Genomic DNA, 23,902 nt, shown 5'->3' with positions numbered 1-23,902 from the left:
ACAATAAAAATGGAATTATTTCAAAGTTTGGAGGAACTTACTGGTGAAGCCATTGACCTGGAATTTGTGTGTGAACCTTCATTACTACTGATTCAAATTTTTAATGGTTTGGGACTATTCATATTTTCTTCTCTTTAGTCAGCTAGTTGTTTTTCTTGAGATTTGTACAATCATCTACATTTTATTTGCATCAAATTGTTTACAAGATGTTCTGTTTTGATTTCTAAAGTATAGTTTTCGTTATTGACATAGGTTGTTAACATCTCTCCTTTTATTGCTCAATACTGTTAAATATTTGTCAATTTTATTAGTCTTTTCCAAAAAAAAAAAAAAATCAACTTCTGGATTTTTAAAATCTACTGTATGCAGTGGTGTGCTAGTTAATTGGCTCTGAACATAACGAAACAAAACACTACTTTGTTGGCTGATTTCCAGTGTGAAGATTCCCATTGGGGCAATTTCAAGCTTACCAGACTGATACTATTGACCATGGAACTGGGAAGAGGTGTGAATAGTTGGCTCTCCTGAGCCAGTACAGGCAGTGTCTGGCACACCACTACTTTCATTTCCCATTTCATTCATTTCTGCTTTCAGCATTATGTCCCTCCTTCCACTTTCCTTAATTTTGCTCTCCTTTTTCTAACTTCTTGAAAGGGAATGTTTAGCTAAAGACCTTTCAGCCTCTTTTCTAACGTACTTACTTAAGGCTATAAACTTCCCTCTACGTACTATACGTTAACTTTATTCCACAGGTGTTGCTATCGTATTTTATTATTCAGCTCAAAACATTTTCTCATTACCATTATGACTCTTTGGCTATGGGTTATATGGACTTGTTTTTATAGTTCTTTATTGATTTCTAGGTTAACAGCACTGTGCTCAAATAACACGTGCTGAATGATTTCAATCTTTAAAATTCGTTGAGAGTTGCTTTACAGCTAAGTATGCGGTTGATTTTGGTAATATGTCATGTTTGCATTCCGAAAAACATGTTCTGATTTTGGTTGTGTTTTTCTGTGTATATTCATTAGGTCAAGTGTGTACATCATGTTATTCAAATTTTCTATACCCTTACTGATTTTTCTTTTGTTTGTCTTAACAATGACTGGGAAAGGCTTGTTAAAATCACCCACTATGGCCATATATTTTTTTCTTTATAATTTTGTCAAGATTCCCTTTATATATTATATATATATTTATCATTAAGTGCATAAAAATTTTAAACTTTAAATATATTTTTTTTCAACTCATAAGTCATTCAAGACTCCTTCCATCCTTTTTGCATCTCATCAGTCATACTTAAAAGATACTATCTTTACATAAACTGCCCTTGATAGACACAGTATAAAAGAATTGGTGGCCCTGGTAAAGCTAAAGCAATCCACTTATTAGACTCCATTAACTATTACAGAAATACTTCCCATATTGTAGAACATGTGTTTGGCGGTACTTAGGCTTCACACAGCCAACCTGAAAATCTGCGTATGTTTATTTGTAAAGGATTAAATACCAGCACTGAGTGCAGAGCTGTAAACTGCTTGTGAGTTTTATAAGCACTTAGAATTCAACAGGACTAGATGATTGGAGCAGATGGGATCTTTAAGAGAACTGGACGACTGACCTTTATGTACAAACGTGCTTTCAAATAAAGATTCTGCTGAGATATTCACTAAAATATTAAAAAGGGCATCTTTCAAAATATCTGGAGCAGCGCTTTTCATTCCTTTTAAAACACACCTCGGCGTTTAGGGAGTAAACAAAGCCACAAGTAAGATTAAAACAATAATACAGGTATTAATTTTACCCACTCTCCTGACCAATTTGTATTACCTCCGGCAACTTTCAGATCCAAGTCCAAGAATCTTAGCTGTAAACTCTAATCAGGCTCACATTTTAATCCCACGAACTATCAGATCTCGGCCTACTGGAACTTGGCTTTCATATTCTATCACTAGATGTCTCCAAATACCAACTAAAAGGATCTCGTTCATCTACAGAAGAAAGCCGCAAGGGTTCAAGCCAGGGAAAGGTGATAATGTTGGTAAATGTAACAGGATCAAATCTGAATCAGGAAACTGGGAGCTTGGTGCCCTGGGTTCTCAGCTCAGTCACTTATTTGCCATGTGTCCTGGGGCGTCACCCGCCTCTTTCTGGGACCGTTCCTTTTTCTTTTTTTTTTTTTTTTTCTTTTAATTTAAAAAGCGAGGCGTTAAGCCTTCGCGGCCCTTTAACGCTTCGTCCCGCTCTCATCTCAGGTGCCAACTTCCACACAAAGCCGCCGTTTCCGGCAGGGCTCGCACGTTAAGCTTTAAGACGGCGCTTGGCGAGATATATGCAGAAATTTAGATTCACGAAAGAAGCACAGTTCGTTAAAATCACGAAAAACTGCAGGGAGAGAGGCACCGAGACGCTAACAAAGCCAAGACCGCTCTGAGGAGTGAGCGGATCCCACCCACTCTCCATCTCCACACCCCCAGAACCCGCCTCCCTCGCCCGAGCAGGCCCGGAAGTCCCTGGGACAGGTAAGGGAACGGAACAGGAAGTCCCGCCCTCCTGGAACAGCGAACGGTAGCCCGTAAGGATCATGCCAAGGCCAGTGCATTCGCCGCGTGAATTGTCTCCTTGAGGCGGCGGGGGTCTACGCCGCTTGAGCTCAAGCGGGCGAGGCGACAGTGCGGCGCCAGTCCTCGGCCCCGCGCCCTTCTTTCTCGGTTGTTGGGCTGCGTGACTCTCCTCCCGTCGGCGCCGAAAGGAGCCTGGTTCTGGGCGGGCGGAGAGGTGGGCTTGCTGGCGGGGCTGGCGGGGCGCGCCGGGGAGGGTATGGACCCCGGAGGTCGCTGACTTTCCGCGAGCCTCGGGCTCCTCTTCTGCAAGACAGAGCGGCACTCCTTGTCCTGCCTGGTGATTTTGCCCTCGTGCATTTATTTGTATAGCACTTTGGTTCGAACAGCAACCTCGTAAAATGGGCACCGCTCCCCTGTTTTACCGATGGGGAAACAGGCTCGAGAGAATAAATGAAGTGTCTTAAGTGACAGACCGTGTGAGAGCCGTAATTCTAACTCCGGCTTTCTGAGACCAAGCTGCCACTCCAGCAGTGGAGCAAATTACATGGTGTAAGGGATAAGCGTCAAAAGCGAGTGCTCTTACGATACCGTTAATGTAATAGAACTGATTAGTTTCAGTCGCGTCGTTAAAATCCGGAGGCATAACTTTAAAAAAAGAGGGGTTTGGAGGGAACAACAGTATTTTTTCTTTGGCTTACCTTCTCTCGAATTACAAGTTCCTTGTTAATGTCACATGTTTTGGTTTACAGCTTGAGCCCACTAGGAATGGCAGCCCCATCTATGAAAGAAAGGCAGGCTTGCTGGGGAGCCCGGGATGAGTACTGGAAGTGTTTAGATGAGAACACAGAGGACGCTTCTCAGTGCAAGAAGTTAAGAAGCTCATTTGAATCAAGTTGTCCCCAACAGTGGGTAAGTCACACTGGGACGTGTTTCTGTTTGCTGTCAAAATACATAGAGCTTACGGTGAGTGGTGGGCTATGAAATGAGGTACTGTTTGAGGCGTGTCAAATGAGCGGTTTCCGTGAGCAGCAGAGAAAACCTTGTCTCGTAATCCAGGCTTGTTTTATGTACATAGCAGGCACACCTTTGGAAAATGTCACCTGACACTTTAAAGGTGATTGAAAAGCAAAACATATGCACACTAACCAAAAAATTCCAACCTTCTAGATTGGTAGATTTCTCCCGGCTCTTCTGAAGGGATAGTATTTAATCTTGGGCAAGAGATGGCAAATTCATTGGCCTAGAGCTGCTATCAGAAATAGAGCATTCCCAGTTGCCCACCCAAAATCATATGGTCATATACCCAAAATACAAATACAAAGGAGTTTAGAAAGTGGAAGAAACAAAACGATCATATGGCGGATTCTGCCACCAGCTGCTCCAGGTGCCTCGCCGACACGCGCTCCTGCTCTGTATTGCCAGTCCTTAGAATGGGAGGGGTTGGAAAAGGGAACTAACATCACTGAGCTCAGTAAGTGCCCCGGCGTGAGTGCCATGATGCTCCTTCATCAGTACCCTTTGAGATGGGCGGTGTTGCCGTCAATTTCCAGAGGAGGCAGCTGAAGCCCAGAGCATTGAAATAACTTGCTTTCTCACTCTTGGGGCTGGAGAATGGGATGCTCGGAATTGAGATGAGGGCAGGGCTGTATCTGTTGGTAAGGACGAGGGCTAGGCTTTGATCCTGGCAGTAAGGTAGGTTGGAGGACAAGATCATTGAAGACAGAGGTCAAGGACCTGAGAGGCCAGGGTACTGGGAGGATCAACCACATGGATACTGAACCACCCAAGAGTTATGATGTGAACACTGTTAGAGAAACTGACAGCAACCTACAAAGTTATAGGTGACTCCAACAAAGAAGGGAGCAGTAGAGCAAAGCAATCAAAATAACTGCTGCCGCATCTGACAGTGACAGCCACGCCCCCGTGGAAAACCGTTGTCTTCTGCAGACTATTTTTTTTTAATTTTATTTTATTTTATTTATTTATTTATTTATTTATTTATTTATTTATTTATTTATTTTTGGCTACGTTGGGTCTTCGTTTCTGTACGAGGGCTTTCTCTAGTTGCGGCAAGCGGGGGCCACTCTTCATCGCGGTGCGCGGGCCTCTCACTGTCGTGGCCTCTCTTGTTGCGGAGCACAGGCTCCAGACGCGCAGGCTCAGTAGTTGTGGCTCACGGGCCTAGTTGCTCCGCGGCATGTGGGATCTTCCCAGACCAGGGCTCGAACCCGTGTCCCCTGCATTAGCAGGCAGATTCTCAACCACCGCGCCACCCGGGAAGCCCTGCAGACTATTCTTAGTCTGTAACTGACCTCCCTTTTCCAGCCTGCGCCCTCAGGCCTTTGCTCCCTTTTCACCCGTGGTCTCTACTCAGGAGTCATACCCAGTGGCCATAGAATAGAAACGAAAGATATTTACAGAGATTTGTGTAAGAAGGTGGGGAAGGAGACAGAGGGAGAAGTGATGGGAGTGTTCTCTGAGTGCATTCTGTGTGAGAAATTGTGTTTTCATTAGCTTGAATTTTCATTCAGTCTTGTGAGGTACTATTGTATCTCTTTTACATAGTAGAAACTAAGGCTCAGAAAGGTGAAATAATTTGTTCAAGATCGGCTAACCAACAAAGTAGTAGAGAGGGGATTTGAAAGTAGGTCTCTCTGATTGCAAAGTTTGTATTCTTTTACCTAGCTGAAGTCACAGCCAGAGAATAAACATAAAAATAAAACCACCAAATAGAGATTCACAATGAATACTTCTATGATAAAACACTAAAAATAAAAATTTCTTACATAATAAATGTGCCATAAAACTGTGCTGTCACGAAACCAAATTACTCTTCTCTGCCCCTTTGCTTATCCCTTTTATAGCACCCATCAGTCGGCCTTGTATAATGGCCCGATTTAAAGTCTCCTATTGGTTCGTAACTTAGGAAGGAGCAGGGATCAGGTCTGTCATTGTAGCACCATCCAACGCAGTCTTCCACAAATAGAGCAACTGGACAGCCTAGATATTTGATCCTAACGTCAATTTCAGATCCTGTCTTTTCCCTGTGAACCTTTGAAATGTCTCAGAAATTCCAGTATTTTGGCATTCATGCTACTATCCTGCATCTCATCTAATGGCTTAGAGGACACTAGCATTATACATACACAGTGCTTCTCAAGAAACGCTTGTTGATTTATTAGCCTTTTGGACATTAGCCTCTTTGAGGTGCCGCATGTCGAGGGTCCTCAACTGTTAATTGAATGGAAAAGACTATGGAGCGGAGCTTTTCGAGCAGAGAGTATGGTATATGCAAAGGCATGGAAGCAAGATGCATGAGAAATCAGCACATTCAGGAAATGGGGTAGCTCTGGACGGGTTGCATTTCAGGGTCTGGTGGTAAACCCAGAAGATAGACAGATGGGCAGAGATTAAGCCATGAATGACCTGATTTGTCTTACTGAGGAGTTTGGATGTTGACCTTGAAGGCAATAGGGATACCTTGAAAGACCTTTAAACAAGCAGTGCCATGGTCAAATTGGAATTTCAAAAAGATTATTCTTGGCAGTGGTGTGATGGATGGATGAAGGAGGGTAGAGAAACCAGTTAAAGAGCTATTACAACAATCCAGGTGAGAAATGACGTGGGCCTGTACTGTCGCAATCGAGGGGGAAAGAGATCGGAGCATTTGGTTGGATAGTGATGCAGTCACTGAAATAGGTGACGGGAGGAGAAACATGTCTGGAGAGGAGCTGAGTTCCGGACAAGTTGGGACTGAAGTCTAAGTAGGACCACTAAATGGCATTGTCATTTAGGCAGTCGGAGATGTGACAAGAGATGCAAAGATCTGTTGATTTGCCACGGAAACGTTAAGAGCATTGTGCACTTCTTCGTCTGGTGCCCTTTTCATACAACACCCGTCCCAGCTCAGTCAGCCTAAGGACACCAGGGGTGCGGAGTCTTGACAGTGAGATTTATTAACGTGCTGTAACCAGGGAGCTCCACGCACCGGCGCTGCTGTGGGCGTCTCACCAACCCAGGGAAAGGAGCTGTCAGAGGGTTTGGGGAAGGGTGGAGTTCAGGTGAAACTGAAATGAAGTGGTGCTTTGATAGGCTCAGAGCAAAGCCGGGCTGTGTATAAGCAGGTCGCCACCTCTGGACTGAGAAGTGGACCCAGGGTCTTATTTTCCACAAAGATAAATGCTGCCATGTCGTCATGCTCAGAAATCCTTATGTGAAGTCCTGCAGCTGAGCTGGAAATCAAGACTGCTGCTTTCTGTCAAAGTGCCTATCAGATCCCCCAGGCAAAAGTGGGGTGTTTCATTCTTACCGAAAGAACTTCAAAGAGCAAATTTCTGATAGTTCGATTTTAGAGAACAAAGTTTCTTGGTGCATAAGAAAGCAGTAGGGACTTCCCTGGTGGTGCAGTGGTTAAGAATCCACCTGCCAATGCAGGGGACACAGGTTCGAGCCCTGGTCCGGGAAGATTCCACATGCCGCGGAGCAACTAAGCCCGTGCGCCACAGCTACTGAGCCTGCGCTCTAGAGCCCGCGAGCCACAACTACTGCGCCTGCGTGCCACAACTCCTAAAGCCCGCATGCCTAGAGCCCGTGCTCTGCAACAAGAGAAGCCACTGCAATGAGAAGCCAGCGCACTGCAACGAAGAGTAGCCCCTGCTCGCCGCAACTAGAGAAAGCCCGCGCGCAGCAACAAAGACCGAACACAGCCAAAAAAAAAAAAAAAAAAAGCAGTAGTCACTCAAAGGGGTCTCTTAGGACAGTGTCTGGCTGCGGTGTGTCCTGCAGGGAACGTTAACTCTGTAGCTGGCTTTATCTGAGTCTCTTATCCCAGCTTGAGACAGGGCAGGCACAGTTTTACATTCTTAACTTGGGCTCTACTGAAATATTTAAGAATTAAATCCTAAGAAAAGCTTTTCTGTTCTGACAGTGAAAGCGTGTGTGGTGTCATGCCTTTGTCGTGTCTGCAAAGCAGCTCAGATGCAGATGCTATGAGGATTTGGTGGTTGGCCTTGATTTTCTACTTCTGTGATTTTACTGTTTCAGGATATGGGGCTTTAAGATACTCCAAATTCCCTATGGCAAGAGGAGGATGTAAACAGAAATAATAAAATGAAATACTTAGTGTATTAAAGTTTTACCATCAGTTTACTTATTCATAGTTCATGAATATAATTTTTAACTATGTGTCTGTCTCCTTAAATGTATGTTTCTGGATAAGATAAACTTAATACAAATATGATGGCTAGTGAATTACAAAACTTGTTGAACTTACAGTTGACAGGAAAAACTTGTACAGTGTCTTTAAATCATGAAGTCTTATGACCTGAGAGTCCTACGGACTCTGAACTTGCATAGTACATTTCACATGTGTAAGCACAGATATACTTCTTGAGAAGGTGCACAGGGTACTCAAATTCTCAACACGGTCAGTAACCCAAAAAGGGTTAGGACTCACTGGCCTATACTCTCTTTAGAGACTCTTATACATAAGATGCACTGATTCAAAATGGTTCTAAAATATAAATTACTTAGGCCACTTATATGATTTATATTGAATAATTAGTTACATTTAAATCTGTGCTTTTGTTTAAGCTGCATAGCTTGCCCTTATCTCAGACCCTTTTTTCTCAACAGATAAAATATTTTGATAAAAGAAGAGACTACTTAAAATTCAAAGAAAAATTTGAAGCAGGAGAGTTCCAGCCTCCGAAAACGGCTGCAAAGTCCTAGGCTGTTCCTGAACATTTCAGAAAGGTTGAAATTATTTTTTCTGGACATTCAGAAATGCTCTGTGGGACAACAGTAGTTTGAATGATGGCAAACACCAATGCTTGTTCCATATATACAACTCTTAATTTAAATGGTCAAGTAACAAGATTCCATTTTTCAAAAGACAGACTTGAAATAAAATGGTATGAAATATGCTTAATTGAATAAAAAACACATATTTTAAGAAAAAAACAAATTTAAAGCTTATTATGAAAACGTGTACCTTTTTTTTTTTTTAACTTTTTTTTTTAAAATTAATTAATTAATTTATGGCTGTGTTGGGTCTTCGTTTCTGTGCGAGGGCTTTCTCTAGTTGCGGCAAGTGGGGGCCACTCTTCATCGCGGTGCGCGGGCCTCTCACTATCACGGCCTCTCTTGTTGCGGAGCGCAGGCTCCAGACGCGCAGGCTCAGTAATTGTGGCTCGCGGGCCCAGTTGCTCCGCGGCATGTGGGATCTTCCCAGACCAGGGCTCGAACCCGTGTCCCCTGCATTGGCAGGCAGATTCTCAACCACTGCGCCACCAGGGAAGCCCCATGTGTGCCTTTTTTGTTGTTGGAGGATGGGTAGTAGGCAAATACTATTATTGATAGAGATATGGATATACACTGAAAAAAATAAGATTTGCCATCGTCCTGGGAGTTAGCATTTTAATACAGACAGAAAAAAATGAGGAATGGGAGAAGGTTCAACTTAAAATATACAGGTAAAATAATAGACCATCTACAAAAAACCCTACAGCTAATATAGTTAATGATTAGACAATGAATGCTTTTCCCCTCAAATCAGTAACAAGGGAAGGATACCCTCACTTCTCCTATTCAACATGGTACTGGATTCCTAGCTACCTCAAAAGAAAAAAAGCACACAAATGGGAAGGAACAAATAAAACTGGCTCTATTCATGGACAATATGATTAACTCTGTAGAAAATCCCAAAGAATCGACAAAAAGAGCACCTAGAATTAATAAGTGAATCTTAGAAAGGTGGCAGGAAACAAGGTCAATATACAAAAGAAAATCAGGGGCTTCCCTGGTGGCGCAGTGGTTGAGAATCTGCCTGCCAATGCAGGGGACACGGGTTCGAGCCCTGGTCTGGGAAGATCCCACATGCCGCGGAGCAACTGGGCCCGTGAGCCACAACTACGGAGCCTGCGCGTCTGGAGCCTGTGCTCCGCCACAAGAGAGGCCGTGACAGTGAGAGGCCCGCGCACCGCAATGAAGAGTGGCCCCCACTCGCCACAACTAGAGAAAGCCCTCACACAGAAACGAAGACCCAACACAGCTAAAAATAATAAATAAATAAATAAATAAATTCAATAAAAAAAAAAGAAGAAAATCATATTTGTGTATACCAGCAATGAACGGGAATCTAAAATAAAATTTAAAATATGCCATTTACAATAGCACTAAAAAAACTAAAAATAAAAGGAATACTTAGATATAAATCTAACAGTATGTGCAGGACCTGTATCCTGAGAACTACAAAACACTTGAAATCAGAGATCAGCTTAATTGGGGAGCGGTACAGTGTTCATGGCTTAGAAGACTCAGTGTTGTTAATTTACTGTTAAGTTCTCCCCAGTTTGTTCTATGGGTTCAAAACAACCCCAATCAAAATCTCAAGATTTTTGGTAGATATTGACAAGCTGATTCAAAAATTTGTGTGGAAAGTCAAAGGACCTAAGATAGCCAAAACAATTCTGAGAAGAACAAAATTGGAAGATTCATATTATATGATTTTAATGCTTATTGTAAAGCTACAGTGATTAAGATAGTATGGTCTTGACAGAAGGATAGACACATAGTTCGGTAGAACAGAACAGAGCCCAGAAATATACCCACACAGTTAGAGTCAACTGAGTTTGGACAAGGTGAAAAGGTGATTCCGTAAAGGATAATCCTTTCAGCAAATGGTGCTGGAAAAATTGGATGTCCATGCACAACACAATGAACCTTGACATAAACTGCACCTTATTAAAAAACAAAAAAACAAAAAAAACGCGAAATGGATCATAGCCTTAAATGTAAAATGTAAAACTTTATAACTTCCAGAAGAAAATATGGAGAAATTCTGCATGATTTGGGGTTTGGAAGTGAATTTTTATAACTTTAAAAATTTTTTTTAAATTTGTTTTATTTATTTTATTTTTGGCTGAATTGGATCTTCTTTGTGCTGCATGGGCTTGTCACTGCGGTGGCTTCTCTTGTTGCGGAGCACGGGCTCTAGGCGCGCGGGCTTCAGTAGTTGTGGCACGCGGGCTTCAGTAGTTGTGGCGCACGGGCTTAGTTGCTCCGTGGCATCTGGGATCTTCCCGGACCACGGATCGAACCCGTGTCCCCTGCATTGGCAGGTGGATTCTTAACCACTGCGCCACCAGGGAAGCCCTGGAAGTGAATTTTTAGATGATGACCTCAAAAGCACAATCCATAAGAGGAAAAGAAAAAAAAGCTAAGTTGGACTTTATCAGTATTAAAAATTTCTGCTCTGTGAAAGATACAATTAAGAGAATGAAAAGATAGAACTGGGAGAAGATATTGCAAATCACATATCTTATTAAAGAACTTGTATCCAGAATAACAAACTCTTATTTTAAAAATAGCCCAAGTTTAGGGGCTTCCCTGGTGGCGCAGTGGTTGAGAATCCGCCTGCCAATGCAGGGGACATGGGTTCGAGCCCTGGTCCGGGAAGATCCCACATGCCGTGGAGCAACTAAGCCCGTGCGCCACAACTCAACTACTGAGCCTGTGCTCTAGAGCCCGCGAGCCACGACTACTGAACCCGCGTGCCACAACTACTGAAGCCCGCACGCCTAGAGCCCGTGCTCCGCAGCAAGAGAAGCCACTGTAATGAGAAGCCCGTGCACTGCAACAAAGAGTAGCCCCCGCTCGCCACAACTAGAGAAAGCCCGTGCGCAGCAACGAAGACCCAACGCAGCCGAAAATAAATAAATTAAAAAAAAAAAATAGCCCAAGTTTAAAAAATAGGCAAATTACGTGACTATTTTCACAACTCTATTCATAGTGTTAGAAATAATATTATATTATGAAAAGATGCTCCGTATTATTTGTAGAGTAAATTAAAACCATGATGACCTATCACTACACACCTGTTAGAGTGCCTTAAATTAAAAAAAGTTGATAGTACCAAGTGCTGATGAAGATGCAGAGCAACAGAAACTGGCCTTCACTGCAGGTGGGGAAAGGGGTTGACTCTGAAAGGGTTACACAAAGGAAGTTTTAGGCGGAAGCTGTTTTCTGTGGCACTGTGGTGGTGCATCCGTGTATGCACTTGTCAAAACCCACAGGACTGTACGCTGTAGAGAGTGACTTTGTGTGCACATTAAAATCAACTCAACCAGCGGGACTTCCCTGGCGGTCCAGTGGTTAAGACTCTGCGCTTCCAATGCAGGGGGCCCGGGTTCGATCCCTGGTTGGGGAACTAAGATCCCACGTACTGCAGCTAAGCCCGCATGCCACAACTACTGAGCCCACACGCTCTAGAGCCTGTGGGCCGCAACTAGAGAAGCCCGTGCGTCTGTAGCAACGAAGAGCCCACGCAGCCTAATGAAAAAAAAGAAAGAAAATACTAGTCCCATCCATCTCAAGATAAGTAAATAAATAAAAATAAAATCAACCAGGATTTTGGAGGAATTCTAGTTTGGAACGAAGAATGATAAATGAATCTAACTATTATAACTATATGACAAACTCACTGAAAGCGATGGATAAGAAAGGGGCTGACCCACGTAACTTTGAAAAATGGTGTTCTGACTGGATTCTGTAAGACTGAAGACAAAAAGAACTATGCAAATCTCTAAATTTCACAGGGGTGTGGTGCAGCAATTCTGAAACTACAACAATGAGAACCAGGTTTGTGTTAGAAAAAGCAGTTAAAAATAAGCAAGAGGTGCATGTTAGAATGAACCTTGTGGTGTTGGATTGGTGTCAGAGATAGCAGGGAAGAATTCCTGTGTATGTGAACATATCTGGGCATAGTACTTGTACACACATGGGCTGGTGGACACCCAGGTCCCCTAGCTCTGTCCACTGAGAGGGCCTGCAGTGACAAGTCCAGCACCCAGATGTGCAATGAGCACATCCAGCACCCAGATCTCGATTTCTAATAGTATTCACCAATAAATGGAACCAATGATCCTTGGTGAAATGTCTGACTCTAGAACTGGTATAGAGAGTAAAGATGAGCCTGGAGCATTGTGTATATGATATAAGAATGTAAGGAAGTACTTAAAAAAAAAAAAAAAAAAGAATGGGAGCACGCCAAAGGACACAAGAGCCAACCATCCACCCTGCCATAAACAGATGACTGACGAAAGGACAAGACTTTCTTACGGAGGAATTCCAAGTAATAAAGGACATCCACTAATGAATGATAAAATCATTAAAAGAGAAGAGTTCAAGAGAAACAGCTTATTAGCATAGCCTCCAAGTATCTGTCCCAAAATGTTTATTCAATACTGTGGCAGTTTTTTAAAAAAAATTATTTAGTTTTGGCTGTGTCAGGTCTTCGTTTCTGTGCCAGGGCTTTCTCGTTGTGGTGAGCGGGGGCCACTCTTCACTGCGGTGTGCGGGCCTCTCACCAGCACGGCCTCTCTTGTTGCGGAGCACAGGCTCCACACGCGCAGGCTCAGCAGTTGTGGCTCACGGGCCCAGTCGCTTCGCGGCACGTGGGATCTTCCCAGACCAGCGCTCGAACCCGCGTCACCTGTGTGTCGGCAGGCAGACTCTCAACCACTGCGCCACCAGGGAAGCCCAATACTGTGGTAGTTTTAACAGTTGCCTCTGCATCCTCTGATACTCCTCCCTCCAAGAGGGGAAGTTCATTTTCCCTCCCCTTGAGTGCAGGCTAGGCTTAGTGACTTGCTTCTAACAGACTGTGGAAAGTGAAAAACGGCAACTTTACGGAGGAGAACATGACAAACACACACTGCCTTAGACAAAAGATGGAGGTAGTAAAGTCATGCTGAGAGGTGATGAGAAGGGCACTTAATCCTTCCTTAAAAACCATGACCTCAGTCTGATAGGAGAAAACACCAGACAAACCCAAATTATGAGACATTTACAAAATACCTGACCGGTACTATTCAGAAGTGTCAAGGTCATGAAAGACAAGGAAAGACTGAGAATCCGTCAGAGACTGGAGGAGACCAAGGAGCAGTGTCCTGGATGCCAAAGCCGGTGCTCCTGGAACAGAAGAAGTGTTACTAGTGGGCAACGGGAAACCTGGATATAGATCAGGATTGTGGTCTGCTTAGCGAACAGCACCGTTATCAATGTTAATTTCTTAGTTTTGATAAATGTCCATGGTTATGTAAGATCCTATTAGAGGCATCTGGGTGAAGGGCGTATGGAAACGATGTACTATCTTTGCAGCTCTCCTGCAAAACGAAAATGATTTTATTGAAGGTACAGAAAAAAAAAAAAAAAATATATATACAGGTAACGAACTCTGAAACTTAATTATTATTAAAAAAGGACCCAGACATGACTGAAGTGCGTTGCCGGATGGTGACAGTTACCATTAAATAATAAAGTAATCCTAATATCAAACAAAAAAACCTCAGAAGAACAGAAACAGTAAATCAACCCTCCTGGGTTCCATTCTCACTACTGGTAACCATGTGCAAGGGTAAGTCACCTCCTTTGGGTCCACGTTGACAACCGTCAGAAGATAGACTATTTCTAATCACTGTTTGAACCCTGAGCGAAGATGGCATATGAAGATTTCCTAAAAACTTCATATGAACGATTATGGCCTCGTTTATGGCTTTAAAAATAAATTATGAACTTCACAGGGAAGCCGGTTTGGCACCTGGCCAAGCGTGTTTCCTCCCTGCGCAGAAGGAGATACAAATCAGCAGAGAGAGGCCAATGACTCCTCCTCAGGCTGAAACGTTGCTTCCACCCCCCACCATGCGCTTGACAAGGGCGTGGTAGTCACAGATCATTAGAGCTGCCTTAATTCTGCCTTCCTCCTACCAGGATCCACATTTCTGACAATACTAGTTAGTTTCTAGGAAAGAAATGATCTTTTTAAAATACATTGTTTTATTTCCACAATTGCTTAAAATATTTTATTAAAGAAGCAACACAACTTAGCTTTAAAAAAGGTTTATTAAAGGGGACAGCAAACAGCGATAGAGTTAAGGCACGTGACAAAGTTTTGGCATTAAACTGCAAATAAACAAATGCAAATTATCCCAATAGATTTCAGAATCTATCTCATCAGTCCAAATAGTTGTAAAACAATGTTTCAACAGCACCGGTAGATAACTCGGTAACTTGATAAGTCGTCTCAGGCAAGGCACGAGCTTCGGGACCCGGGGTCCCCCTGCTTCAGCAGCTGCTGCCTGGTGTACTCCCAGACGAGCAGAGCTCCGCTCACGTGGACGTTGAGGGAGCGGGTGATGCCCTGCTGAGGGATTTCCACACACACGTCCACCTGCTGGATCAGATTTGCTGGGATTCCTTCCCGTTCATTTCTGATTCAGAAAAATGGGAGAAGAAAGGTTAGTTTTCTTATGATAAACAGTTTTCTTCTCAGATATCCTGGATGTTACTGGAAGAGACAGGTTAACAAAATGACACAAGTCTATGGTACCAGGAGAAAAAAGAAGAGTGTAACAAGAAGGTTTATGGGTCAATTCTGTGTTCACCTGATCATCCCAAACGGGTGAAATAAAATGCAAACTAGGGGGGCTTTCCATAAACCTTGCAAGTCAAAAGCCAGGTACAGGTGTATGATCAAGGGTACAGGTGTATGATCAAGAGTCCAGGTAAAATTGTAAACCTTCTGAAACGTTTTCTAGACAGAGACTCAAGACAGTGTTCTTACCCCAACAAGAGTAGAGACTTCTCAGGGAAGCAGTACTGGGTTAGGTCTAAACTTTTCACAGTCTGTTCCACACCCACGATGGTGTAACCTTCTGCTTTTTTCTGTTGCAGATAATCGATCAGCTGAGGTGGTTTTACCTTAATATTCGTTTAAAAAGAGCAGAATATTAAATCATGCATTTATAGCTCTCCTGGGGGTAAAATCAGTTAAAGAAAAAAAAAAAAACTTTTATGAAACTGAAATTTGTTAAAAGGAAAAGGACAGAATTATACACTATAAAAAAGAATGCTCCCAACATCTCAAATTTATCAAACAAGAGTGACTTATATATAACAGGACACATTTTTCTACATTATTGATTTCTAAAAATACAACAGTGTGAAAGATAATAAGAATAGGAGAACAGAGTGGGCTGTATTTTACTTTTCAGTATTATTTTTAAGCTGTTAAAGGCTGGACTACTGCAAAAGGGTTGATAACGTGAAGACCGAGTACTACAAAAGAGTCTAGGAAATGAAAATTTTAATAATAAATCACTTCGCGCCCACCTCCGCCAAAGGAAGCCACTGTTCGGCTGAAACGCTGAGGTGCTGAAACTGCTTGTCTCTGATGCACTGAAGGTTGCCGACCACGAGCGCCGAGGCCCCGAACACCTCACAGGTCCGGCACAGCCCTGCACAGGACAAGCCGGGGTTACTGCCGCCAGCCTAAGGCCAAGTTCTCTAGGTCCCAGGCATTCCTCTGAAGCTCCCGGAGAGGGGGAAATGTGGAAGAGAGGCCACAAATGGCACTGGGTCAATTACAGATTTTCAGGGTCAGAAGATGTTAAGCAAGCCCAGTGGAAACTCTAATTTTACCTCCTAAGTTGGTTGGTTTGTCAATGAGTGAGGCCACGACAATCAGTCTGCTGTGTGACTTTCCAAGTTTGGCCGCACGATCCTGAAATACCAGCTCCAGGTCTAAGTCGGGGACACTGTTTCTCCACGGGATAATCTTCTTCTGAACATCACTCCACTCTGACTCGTTATCTGCTTCGCCTGAGTTAGAACCTGGGAAAGAAAAAGAAAATATAAATCTCCCTCTCTATTGATTTACAGGCATATATACTTTTTTAAGAGCTTAAAATGATAGTTTAGAATGAGATTCATTGACTAAAGAACTTAACTTGGATTCAGATACAACTGTCATTTTCAGTTAACAGTTTAAAATGTTCAGATTCTACCCTGCTAACCAAAATACGACAACATTTCATAAAAATCAAAGATGCACATTTTTTTCCGTTTTAGCATACCCCAAATTGGGAAGCATCTTAGAATCCATAAGGGTATCATGGGTTTGGTAGCATTTTTTTCTTAGAGTTACATAGAATAATGGCATAGCTTACAAACAATGTTGTTATTAGATTGGAATTTCCTGCAGAAATATTATATGCCGGAAAACAACATAAGTAGTCTTTATCTTAAATTATTTTCCAAGTACTTGGGGGACCTTTTCTAAAAACGAGGACTGTTCTTTGGAGCAGTTATCTCCTGGCTACCCCGATGAGTACACGATGTCATTGACCTGTCTAATGCGCGTTGTGATCTCTAGTTCAGGACTGAGACTCTCCTTCCAGGCTCTCCTTCCCACTCCAAACCTGACTGAGCAAACGGGGGCACTTAGGTCACTGGGCGGGGGCGGGGGGGGGGAGACACGCAGGGAACCACGACGCGGTACTGTACTGAGGGTGTGCTCACACAGACGGGAGTTGCTAATGTCTGGGGGAGGGAGGGGCAAAAGAGCAAGACGCAGGAGGGCTCAAGGGAAGGGAGTATGAGAGTCTGCAAGGGAGAGCGCGTGGGAAGGGCAGGGCAGACCGTGGACACGTGCGCACGAGCAGGACGCGGAAGGACAAGGACTCAGGCAGCCGCGGTGCCTTGGCGTCGCTCACAGCCTGAAGTGGAGGGAGGGACGTGACTCAGGCCAGGTCCTTAGGGCTTTGTGTATAAAATGATAAAGAATTTATTCTACAGACAGGAGGCAGTACGGGGTTTTAAGAAGGGGGCTAACAGTACTGGTTTTGTGTTGCAGAAAAATCTTCTCTTAAAAACGATGTGGAGGATAAGTCGGGGAGGGAAAACCACTGAGAGGCTTTTACACTAGCCCAGCAAAGACGAAAACAATCTCTGCAAGAGGGGCTGAAGAGGAAGAGCAGAATCGCCCAGATCTGGTAACGGACGGATGTGGCTAGGGCAACAGCGGAAGAATGACTCCTGTGAGACCACTAGTAGGAAGGGGGTTAGAGGAGGCGCGTCTGGGCAGAAAGGTAACGTGGATTTGGATACCGAGTTGAAAGAGCTTATAGATGAGCTGGTGGGAGCATCCAGAAGGCTCAGGAAAGAGGCTGGCCAGAGATAAAGATCTGAAAGTTGCAGTTACATAGGTGGTGGTTTCTAGTTGTGGAAATTAATAAAAATCTGCAGGGAGAGCAAACAGAATGAGAAGAAAACCAGGCCAATGAAAGCATTTAGGGGACCCTAGCATTCACGTCTCAGCAGAGAAACCCTGTTGCAACATCCCTCTCTTTACCAAAAACAAACAAAACAAACAGAAAGACCTCTGTAGCCTTTTCCCCATCCGGTAACTCCCCACTTCTCTGCTCCACTCCCTGCGTGGCAGAGCTCAGGTAAGATGTCCAGATGTGCCACTCCCCTCTCCTCTCCTCCCAGTCAGCCTGGCCCCCTCCACCCGGAAAAGGCTCTTGTCACTGTCTTTTGCCCCCCAATCCACTTCTGCTCTTCCCCAGGCTTTGCCTGACTTGCTCTCACTTCATGTACGCCTCTGCTCAATGTCAACTCCTTAAAAAGGTCTTTTTAATCCTCTCTCACACTCTTTACCCTGTTTCATTTTCTGCATAGTACTTTTTACTACCTGACATCTTATCTGTTTGTTTAGGGTTGTCCCCCTGTAGGAATGTTAAGAGCCCTGAGGGCAGGGCCTTTGTCTTCTGTTCAGCACACAGGGGGCAATCAGCAAATCTTTGTTGACGGAGTAAATAAATTTAAGGTGATAGTCTTAAAATGAACCATCTAGAGTATTTGATAAAAAAAATGCACTTTCCTAGAACTCTCCTCCAGACAAAAATCTAAGGGTGGGACCCAAGAATCTGCACTTTTAACATGTTGTCCAAGGGATTCCTGAAAACACTAAAATTTGAGAGAACTATAAATATAAGGGACAAGGGAGGGGAACTCAAAGGAGAGTGAGAAAAGTCAGACTGAGGAGAGAAATCAGGATAGCAAGAAATGAGCAAATAAATGCTACATAAGGTCAGGTATGGTAAGAAAAGAGCGTCTACTTAGATTTTGTAAAGAAGCAGACAAAGACAATTTCTGCTTTTCTGAAAGAAGTTTTAATGATGCTTATGGGTTGGGGAAGCCAGAAGGAGGACGAAATGTGAGTGACAGACATGCTCAGACTGCAGATCACTACTACGCATCTCTTCAGGTTAGTTGTGACTTTAAAAATGGGCGGGGGACTTGATCCCTGGTTTTCTGGGACAGCTGGATTGTGAAGGGAAGGAGGAGAAGCAACAGAGGGAAAGGTGGGTCCTAGAGAAAGCTGCAGGGAAGGATGGGGGCGGGGGCAGGGGCACGTGAAAGGAGGGCTGGAGCCAAAGGGAAAAGATGGGTAAGAGATTGAGTAATGTTCAGCCAGACCGAGCCGGGAATGCAGAGCTCTGCTTCACTCCCCAACAGGACAAGAAAAGAGATTTCTTCATTTGGCCCTTTTTTAATATCTATATTTTTTCAGAAATATATAGTAGAAGAGCAATGAATATTAATTGACAATACTTCAAAGAAGACAGAAGCCTTTAGCTTTATATAGTAAAGCACATCAAGCTCTCTTTGGCTATTAAGAACAAAGCCAACGTCAACTGAAAGTACTAGTCAGAGTGACACCACACTTTCTGTCTTTTCTCTAAGTGGAGGAGCAGAATTCACCACATCAGTGAAAAAGTGATACTATCAACCACCTATCCTAAAGTAACGTGAATCAATGAGCCTGACCAAGGCAACAGGGAGAAAAAGCAAAACAACAGTTTTTCTTACCTATGTCCTGCTGGGACCAGTCACCTGGTTTTAGTTCACAAAGTTGAGTTGGAGAAAGGTACCACTGAAATCCTGCATCTAAAGGAATGTCAGTGAACCTGGTAAATTTACCAATGGCAATCCATTCGTCCTCAACAAGGCCGGAAAGGCGTGGAAGGATGTAAAATATGGTCTGAAAGGAGAATTGTAAAACTCTAAATTTTTTTTCCTTAAAAATAACAAAGAAATACAGGATAACATGTTTAAAGTACAACTTATTTATTATTACTGATGTGGTCTCCCAAACTATCACATCTGATCAAATTACATACTTTCATTTATATCTTGTAGCAATTGTCTATCTATACTTCTTATCTTCTCTAAGAAATTAAGGGATTAATTTAGGAAATCCTTGAGAGCGGCAGATCTTCCACTCCAGTATTTCTAACCGTATGTAACGTAATATACACCATGCTCTTAATACAAGCAAGAAGTGTTTTGGAATTAATCAGCATTAATGTTGGACAACATTTGGATAAGTGCTATTTACTGACAACCAGACACCTCCACAAGCAATCAAGTTCAAGGTCTTGTGATGCCAGATCTTCACTCTCGCTGCCAATATACAAATTTAGAATCTAGATTTTGCCTCGACTGTATCTTAGCTGTGTGACGTTAGACAAGCCATTAGCCTTTCTCAGCTTCAACTTCCTCATTGGTAAAATTAGGGTAAAATCGGTTAAAAGAGCACATGAAAGTGGTTTGTAAACTGCACAGTGTGACACCACTGTGAACAGCAGTTATTCAGTCATTACATAACAATCCTCCTTCCCTTTTCTTACCTATGACAAGAAAACTGAGATCCAGATAATCCTCAAATGTGAAAAGGCACATAAGGAAGCAGAAGCACAGTAGGCAATTTTAAAATAAAGTAATAAACTTATAACAATGTCCAAGTCTTTACATAAAAGTTTTTAGAATGAATATGGTTTTCTCTTTATTAGCAATATCTGTGCAAATTGAAACTGGCATAATGAATGCAAGCTGTTTATTAAGTAGGTACCAAGTATAGCTCCAAACGTATAGAGAAACAGAGTCTTGTGCGCCATTATTTTACTGATATGTACAGTTATGGTTCGTATAATTAATAGAGAATAAAATATATAAAACATATGAGGGTGAGGCAGTCAAAGTCAGGATGAAGGAAAAGGGGAAGCAAGGGACTTACTCCTGCTGGAGAACTGAATAGAAAAGGCTGACTTAGCACTAGAGAGTTATTAAGAGTCCTCAGAAAGGTGTCAAACAAAGCATTCTGGGCGCTAAAGGACACAGAACAGAGCACGTTAAAATGTTTGAAAAATCCTAAATAATTTTTGCAATGAAGCAACAAAGTACACAATAATGTTCTATGATGACTATCTCACAATATATAGATCTGTATTTTTTTTAAAGGCCAGCTTATTAGTAATCCACACACACACACACACACACACACACACAACCCAACAAAAAAAACTGCTTATGCACGGTAGCTAAAGTTTCTGATACTTCCAGGTTCCTAGATCACATGTTTTAAATTCCAAGGCAGAACACTATAATTGTAGTCGAAAAAGGGAGAAAGTAATATCATATGTACAAGTTTTAATAATCTATATATTAAGTTAATTAATTCACATGCTAAGTGGAATAAGTTTAAAGAAATTATATAAGCACATTCTGTTATGTGATGATCAGTGAGATGGTGGATCATTTGCTATACAATTCCAGTCATCCAGAACCTAAAATAGGCACTTAAAAGAGTAGATCTTTTCGCTCTTTCATACCAATGGGCTTCGTTACGACAAATCTCACCTGCACAAATGTTCTCACTCATTTCCTTTTAATGTCAGAACAGATTTCTGTTCAGAGTTAAATATTCCCCCTTCCAGTGTTTACAAGCCAGACACTGCCTGAGAAACAGAAAGTGAAAATGACTAGCCAGTTTTCACTGCTGAAGAGTGAAGCGCAAGCAGCCATCTGCACCAAGTGACAAAATGACACGGAGCACTTTACGACGTGAAGGCGGTGTTGTAGGGACAGTTAACCTCGTTATACCTTCAACCACCGCGGCAGAAAGGAAGCACCCGGACTAAAGATACAGAAGAGAGTTCGCAAATGATATTCTCTGCTCACCTCCAGACAGTAATCCTTCAGTGGGTGGAACGTTGCAAAAAAGAAATGCTCCTGGATCCGTTGCCAATTCTTCTTCGCGTTCCTAGGTGTTAAAGATACAAGTGAGGTATAGACTAGTGAACCCACTCTGGTAAGGGGGAAACCCAAGTAGCTGTCTTAAAGAGGTACCGCAGAATTTAGAATGAATGGAAAATCTTGTGAATTTTATCCCAAGATTTATAACCCCTATCTCCAAGATCAACATCCTTTAAAAGCTGACCCTAAATCTGACATTTTGAAATGAAACTCAAAGACAAAGAAATTAAATAACTCTCACAGCCCTACATCAAACAATGACTCAACAAGAATGAAACTCAGGTCTCCACTCCATCAAAGAGACAGTCGTCAGTCAACAGAAAACGATGGGAAAATCTCACAGGAACAGCTGCCGCAGGTTCAACTCACATGCTTGGGGAAAAAATTCTAAAAGGGAACCATGTAAGAAATCTAGGCTGGGACCCCTTATGTCTCTCTCTGGCCATAAATCCATAAATGCTTTTTTTTTTTTTTTTTTTTCAGGAGAGAAAATCGTTACATAAGTTACTTTTTTTTTTTTTTTTTTTGGCTGCACCGCGCAGCATGTGGGATCTCAGTTCCCCGACCAGGGATCGAACCCACGCCCACTGCAGTGGAAGCGCGGAGTCTTAACTTCAGGACTGCCGGGGAAGTCCACATAAGTCACGTTTTTCTACCCTGAAGATTCATGACACGCAGCCAAACTGTACCAACTTTCATAAGCCAAATGAAAGTAATAGGTTTTAAATACTTAGATACACACTCACAAACAACAAAAACCAAAAATGTGTTAAGTTTTAGAAGGCAAAAGAGGTAGGAATAAAAATTACAAAACATGGCCACCAGCAGTTTTCAGTTTAAATTCATGACCAACAACCCAAAAGCTAAGCAGCAATTTCCAGACGCCTTCCCGGCAAGATCATTCTCCTGCTCCGGCCAACGTACCTTCTTCACCCCCGAGTTCCCAGCCCAGTTCCCAGTTCCCAGTTCCCTGCCGGCTGGGCCTCAACATCAGTGGGGTGAGAAAAGGAGACCTGAGACGAGAGACCGGCCCCTCCTTATGCACCCGTCTTCTCTGCCCCTTGGCTTTCAAGGGTCTCCTCAAAGGACAACACCCCAATATGCGTCCGAGCTCCCATCCCCCTGGGTTTTGCTCTGAGTCGTGCACCCCGACCTACTCCATCACAGCAGCGGTGTTGTATCTGTTTGATATTGAGCGTCTGAGTAGGATGTTGTTTGGGGGATAGAGAAGTTCTCTTAGAAAAGAAAAAGGCAAGAGCTTCCAGCTTTAACCGGGACATCTGAGGGCTTATGAGCATGGCTTTAGAGTCAGGTCATGCTGCTTCTCAGCAGTTCTTTGACAAGAGAGGATGAAAACGTTTGGCTACGCTGAAGAGAAACATCTAGAGGTCCCTAAATTAAAGATCAAGGATTAAAGAGCAAACAAAAGGTCAATGACGGAGCTGACAGCACTTAGAAGTGTAATTAAAGTGCCCATCAAATAGTGAGCTGCTTAAATGCTGCTTAGTCTGAGCTCTGTGCCCTGCAGCGTGATGGGCTCGACAGAAGCTGCTGACGCTGGGCACCCTCTATGCCCTCTCTGCACACAGTGCTGGACCGAGGGGTAAGGGGACAGGGCCTGCTTACCTTGCTCCAAGCATGTTTTCCACTTGATTCAGACTGGATTCAATAATGGAAGTCAAAGCATCAAGTTCTTCAACGTGCAGCGCCTTCCACATGCTCCAGATCTTCTTAAGAGCAACTAAGGCATACAGTCGAATGCTAAAATTGGGATTAAAACACCAGTGCAGTACGATAATAAGGGCTTGCTTCAGAATGAGTTTCTGAAAAGGAGAAACATTCTTCAGATGTAAACATGGACCGTTTTACCCTTGGCTGTATGACCAAGAACAAGGTGTACAGGTGACAAAAATGCTACAAAGTAAAAATCTTATTTCACCGGTTTTACATTGTCATTCTCAGACAGATACAATGGCAGGAGTGATTTCCTCAACAAGGAAAAGTGTCTTCCCAGCTCCTTAGTTTTTATTTACCATGCTGCCACACATGTTTTCCCCCATACTCCAGTACCTAGGTTAATCTGAATGAAGTACTTTCATGCTAACCATTGTACGACCAGTGTTTTAAGAAGTCTCCATCACTTATTACCTTACCATGGGCTGAAAAAGTTAGAAATATTAAGTGAACTTGAGCAAGGTATCTCATAAAGTGCTGTTTCCCCCCCTGGTCTGAACTACTTACTCTGTTTTCCCTAATGGTGACCTTGGACCCACACAGCACTGAGTGGTGGCAGGAAAATTAAGAAGTGGGGAGAAAAATAACTAAGAGTTTAAACTTTCCTGTAGACTTCTCCTGTGAATTCACAGAGTTTTTCACCTTTACAGCCAGGAGAGTTTATG

The 23,902-nt window shown here is 43.0% G+C and overlaps 2 protein-coding genes across 2 annotated transcripts in view; one reads left to right on the top strand and one right to left on the bottom strand.

Annotated features, from left to right (window-relative positions):
- The first annotated feature begins 2,558 nt into the window (after window positions 1-2,558).
- On the top strand, window positions 2,559-8,484 carry COA6 (cytochrome c oxidase assembly factor 6). The gene is made up of 3 exons (XM_068547596.1): window positions 2,559-2,778; window positions 3,314-3,473; window positions 8,199-8,484. The coding sequence occupies exons 2-3, from the start codon at window positions 3,330-3,332 to the stop codon at window positions 8,292-8,294; spliced, it is 240 nt and encodes a 79-aa protein (XP_068403697.1). The 5' UTR covers window positions 2,559-2,778; window positions 3,314-3,329; the 3' UTR covers window positions 8,295-8,484.
- Window positions 8,485-14,463: 5,979 nt separating this feature from the next.
- Window positions 14,464-23,902, bottom strand: part of TARBP1 (TAR (HIV-1) RNA binding protein 1) — a 63,263-nt gene continuing 53,824 nt past the window's right edge. The window contains exons 24-30 of the mRNA XM_068547595.1: window positions 23,130-23,326; window positions 21,429-21,510; window positions 19,278-19,449; window positions 16,044-16,235; window positions 15,735-15,859; window positions 15,187-15,323; window positions 14,464-14,833 (exon numbers count right to left, since the gene is read on the bottom strand). Coding sequence (XP_068403696.1) covers window positions 14,647-14,833; window positions 15,187-15,323; window positions 15,735-15,859; window positions 16,044-16,235; window positions 19,278-19,449; window positions 21,429-21,510; window positions 23,130-23,326 — 1,092 coding nt within the window. The 3' untranslated portion in view covers window positions 14,464-14,646. The remainder of the gene's footprint in view (window positions 14,834-15,186; window positions 15,324-15,734; window positions 15,860-16,043; window positions 16,236-19,277; window positions 19,450-21,428; window positions 21,511-23,129; window positions 23,327-23,902) is intronic.

This window comes from Eschrichtius robustus, chromosome 7 (genome assembly GCF_028021215.1).
Source record: "Eschrichtius robustus isolate mEscRob2 chromosome 7, mEscRob2.pri, whole genome shotgun sequence".
Lineage (NCBI taxonomy): Eukaryota > Metazoa > Chordata > Mammalia > Artiodactyla > Eschrichtiidae > Eschrichtius > Eschrichtius robustus.
Note: the sequence above shows the minus strand (reverse complement) of the source record. Positions and strands in the feature narration are given on the sequence as shown.

Coding starts and splice junctions, on each gene's coding strand:
- COA6 (XM_068547596.1), top strand. CDS start 3,330: ATGGCAGCCCCATCTATGAAAGAAAGGCAGGCTTGCTGGGGAGCCCGG. Junction 3,474..8,198: donor CAAGTTGTCCCCAACAGTGG/GTAAGTCACACT, acceptor TTTTCTCAACAG/ATAAAATATTTTGATAAAAG.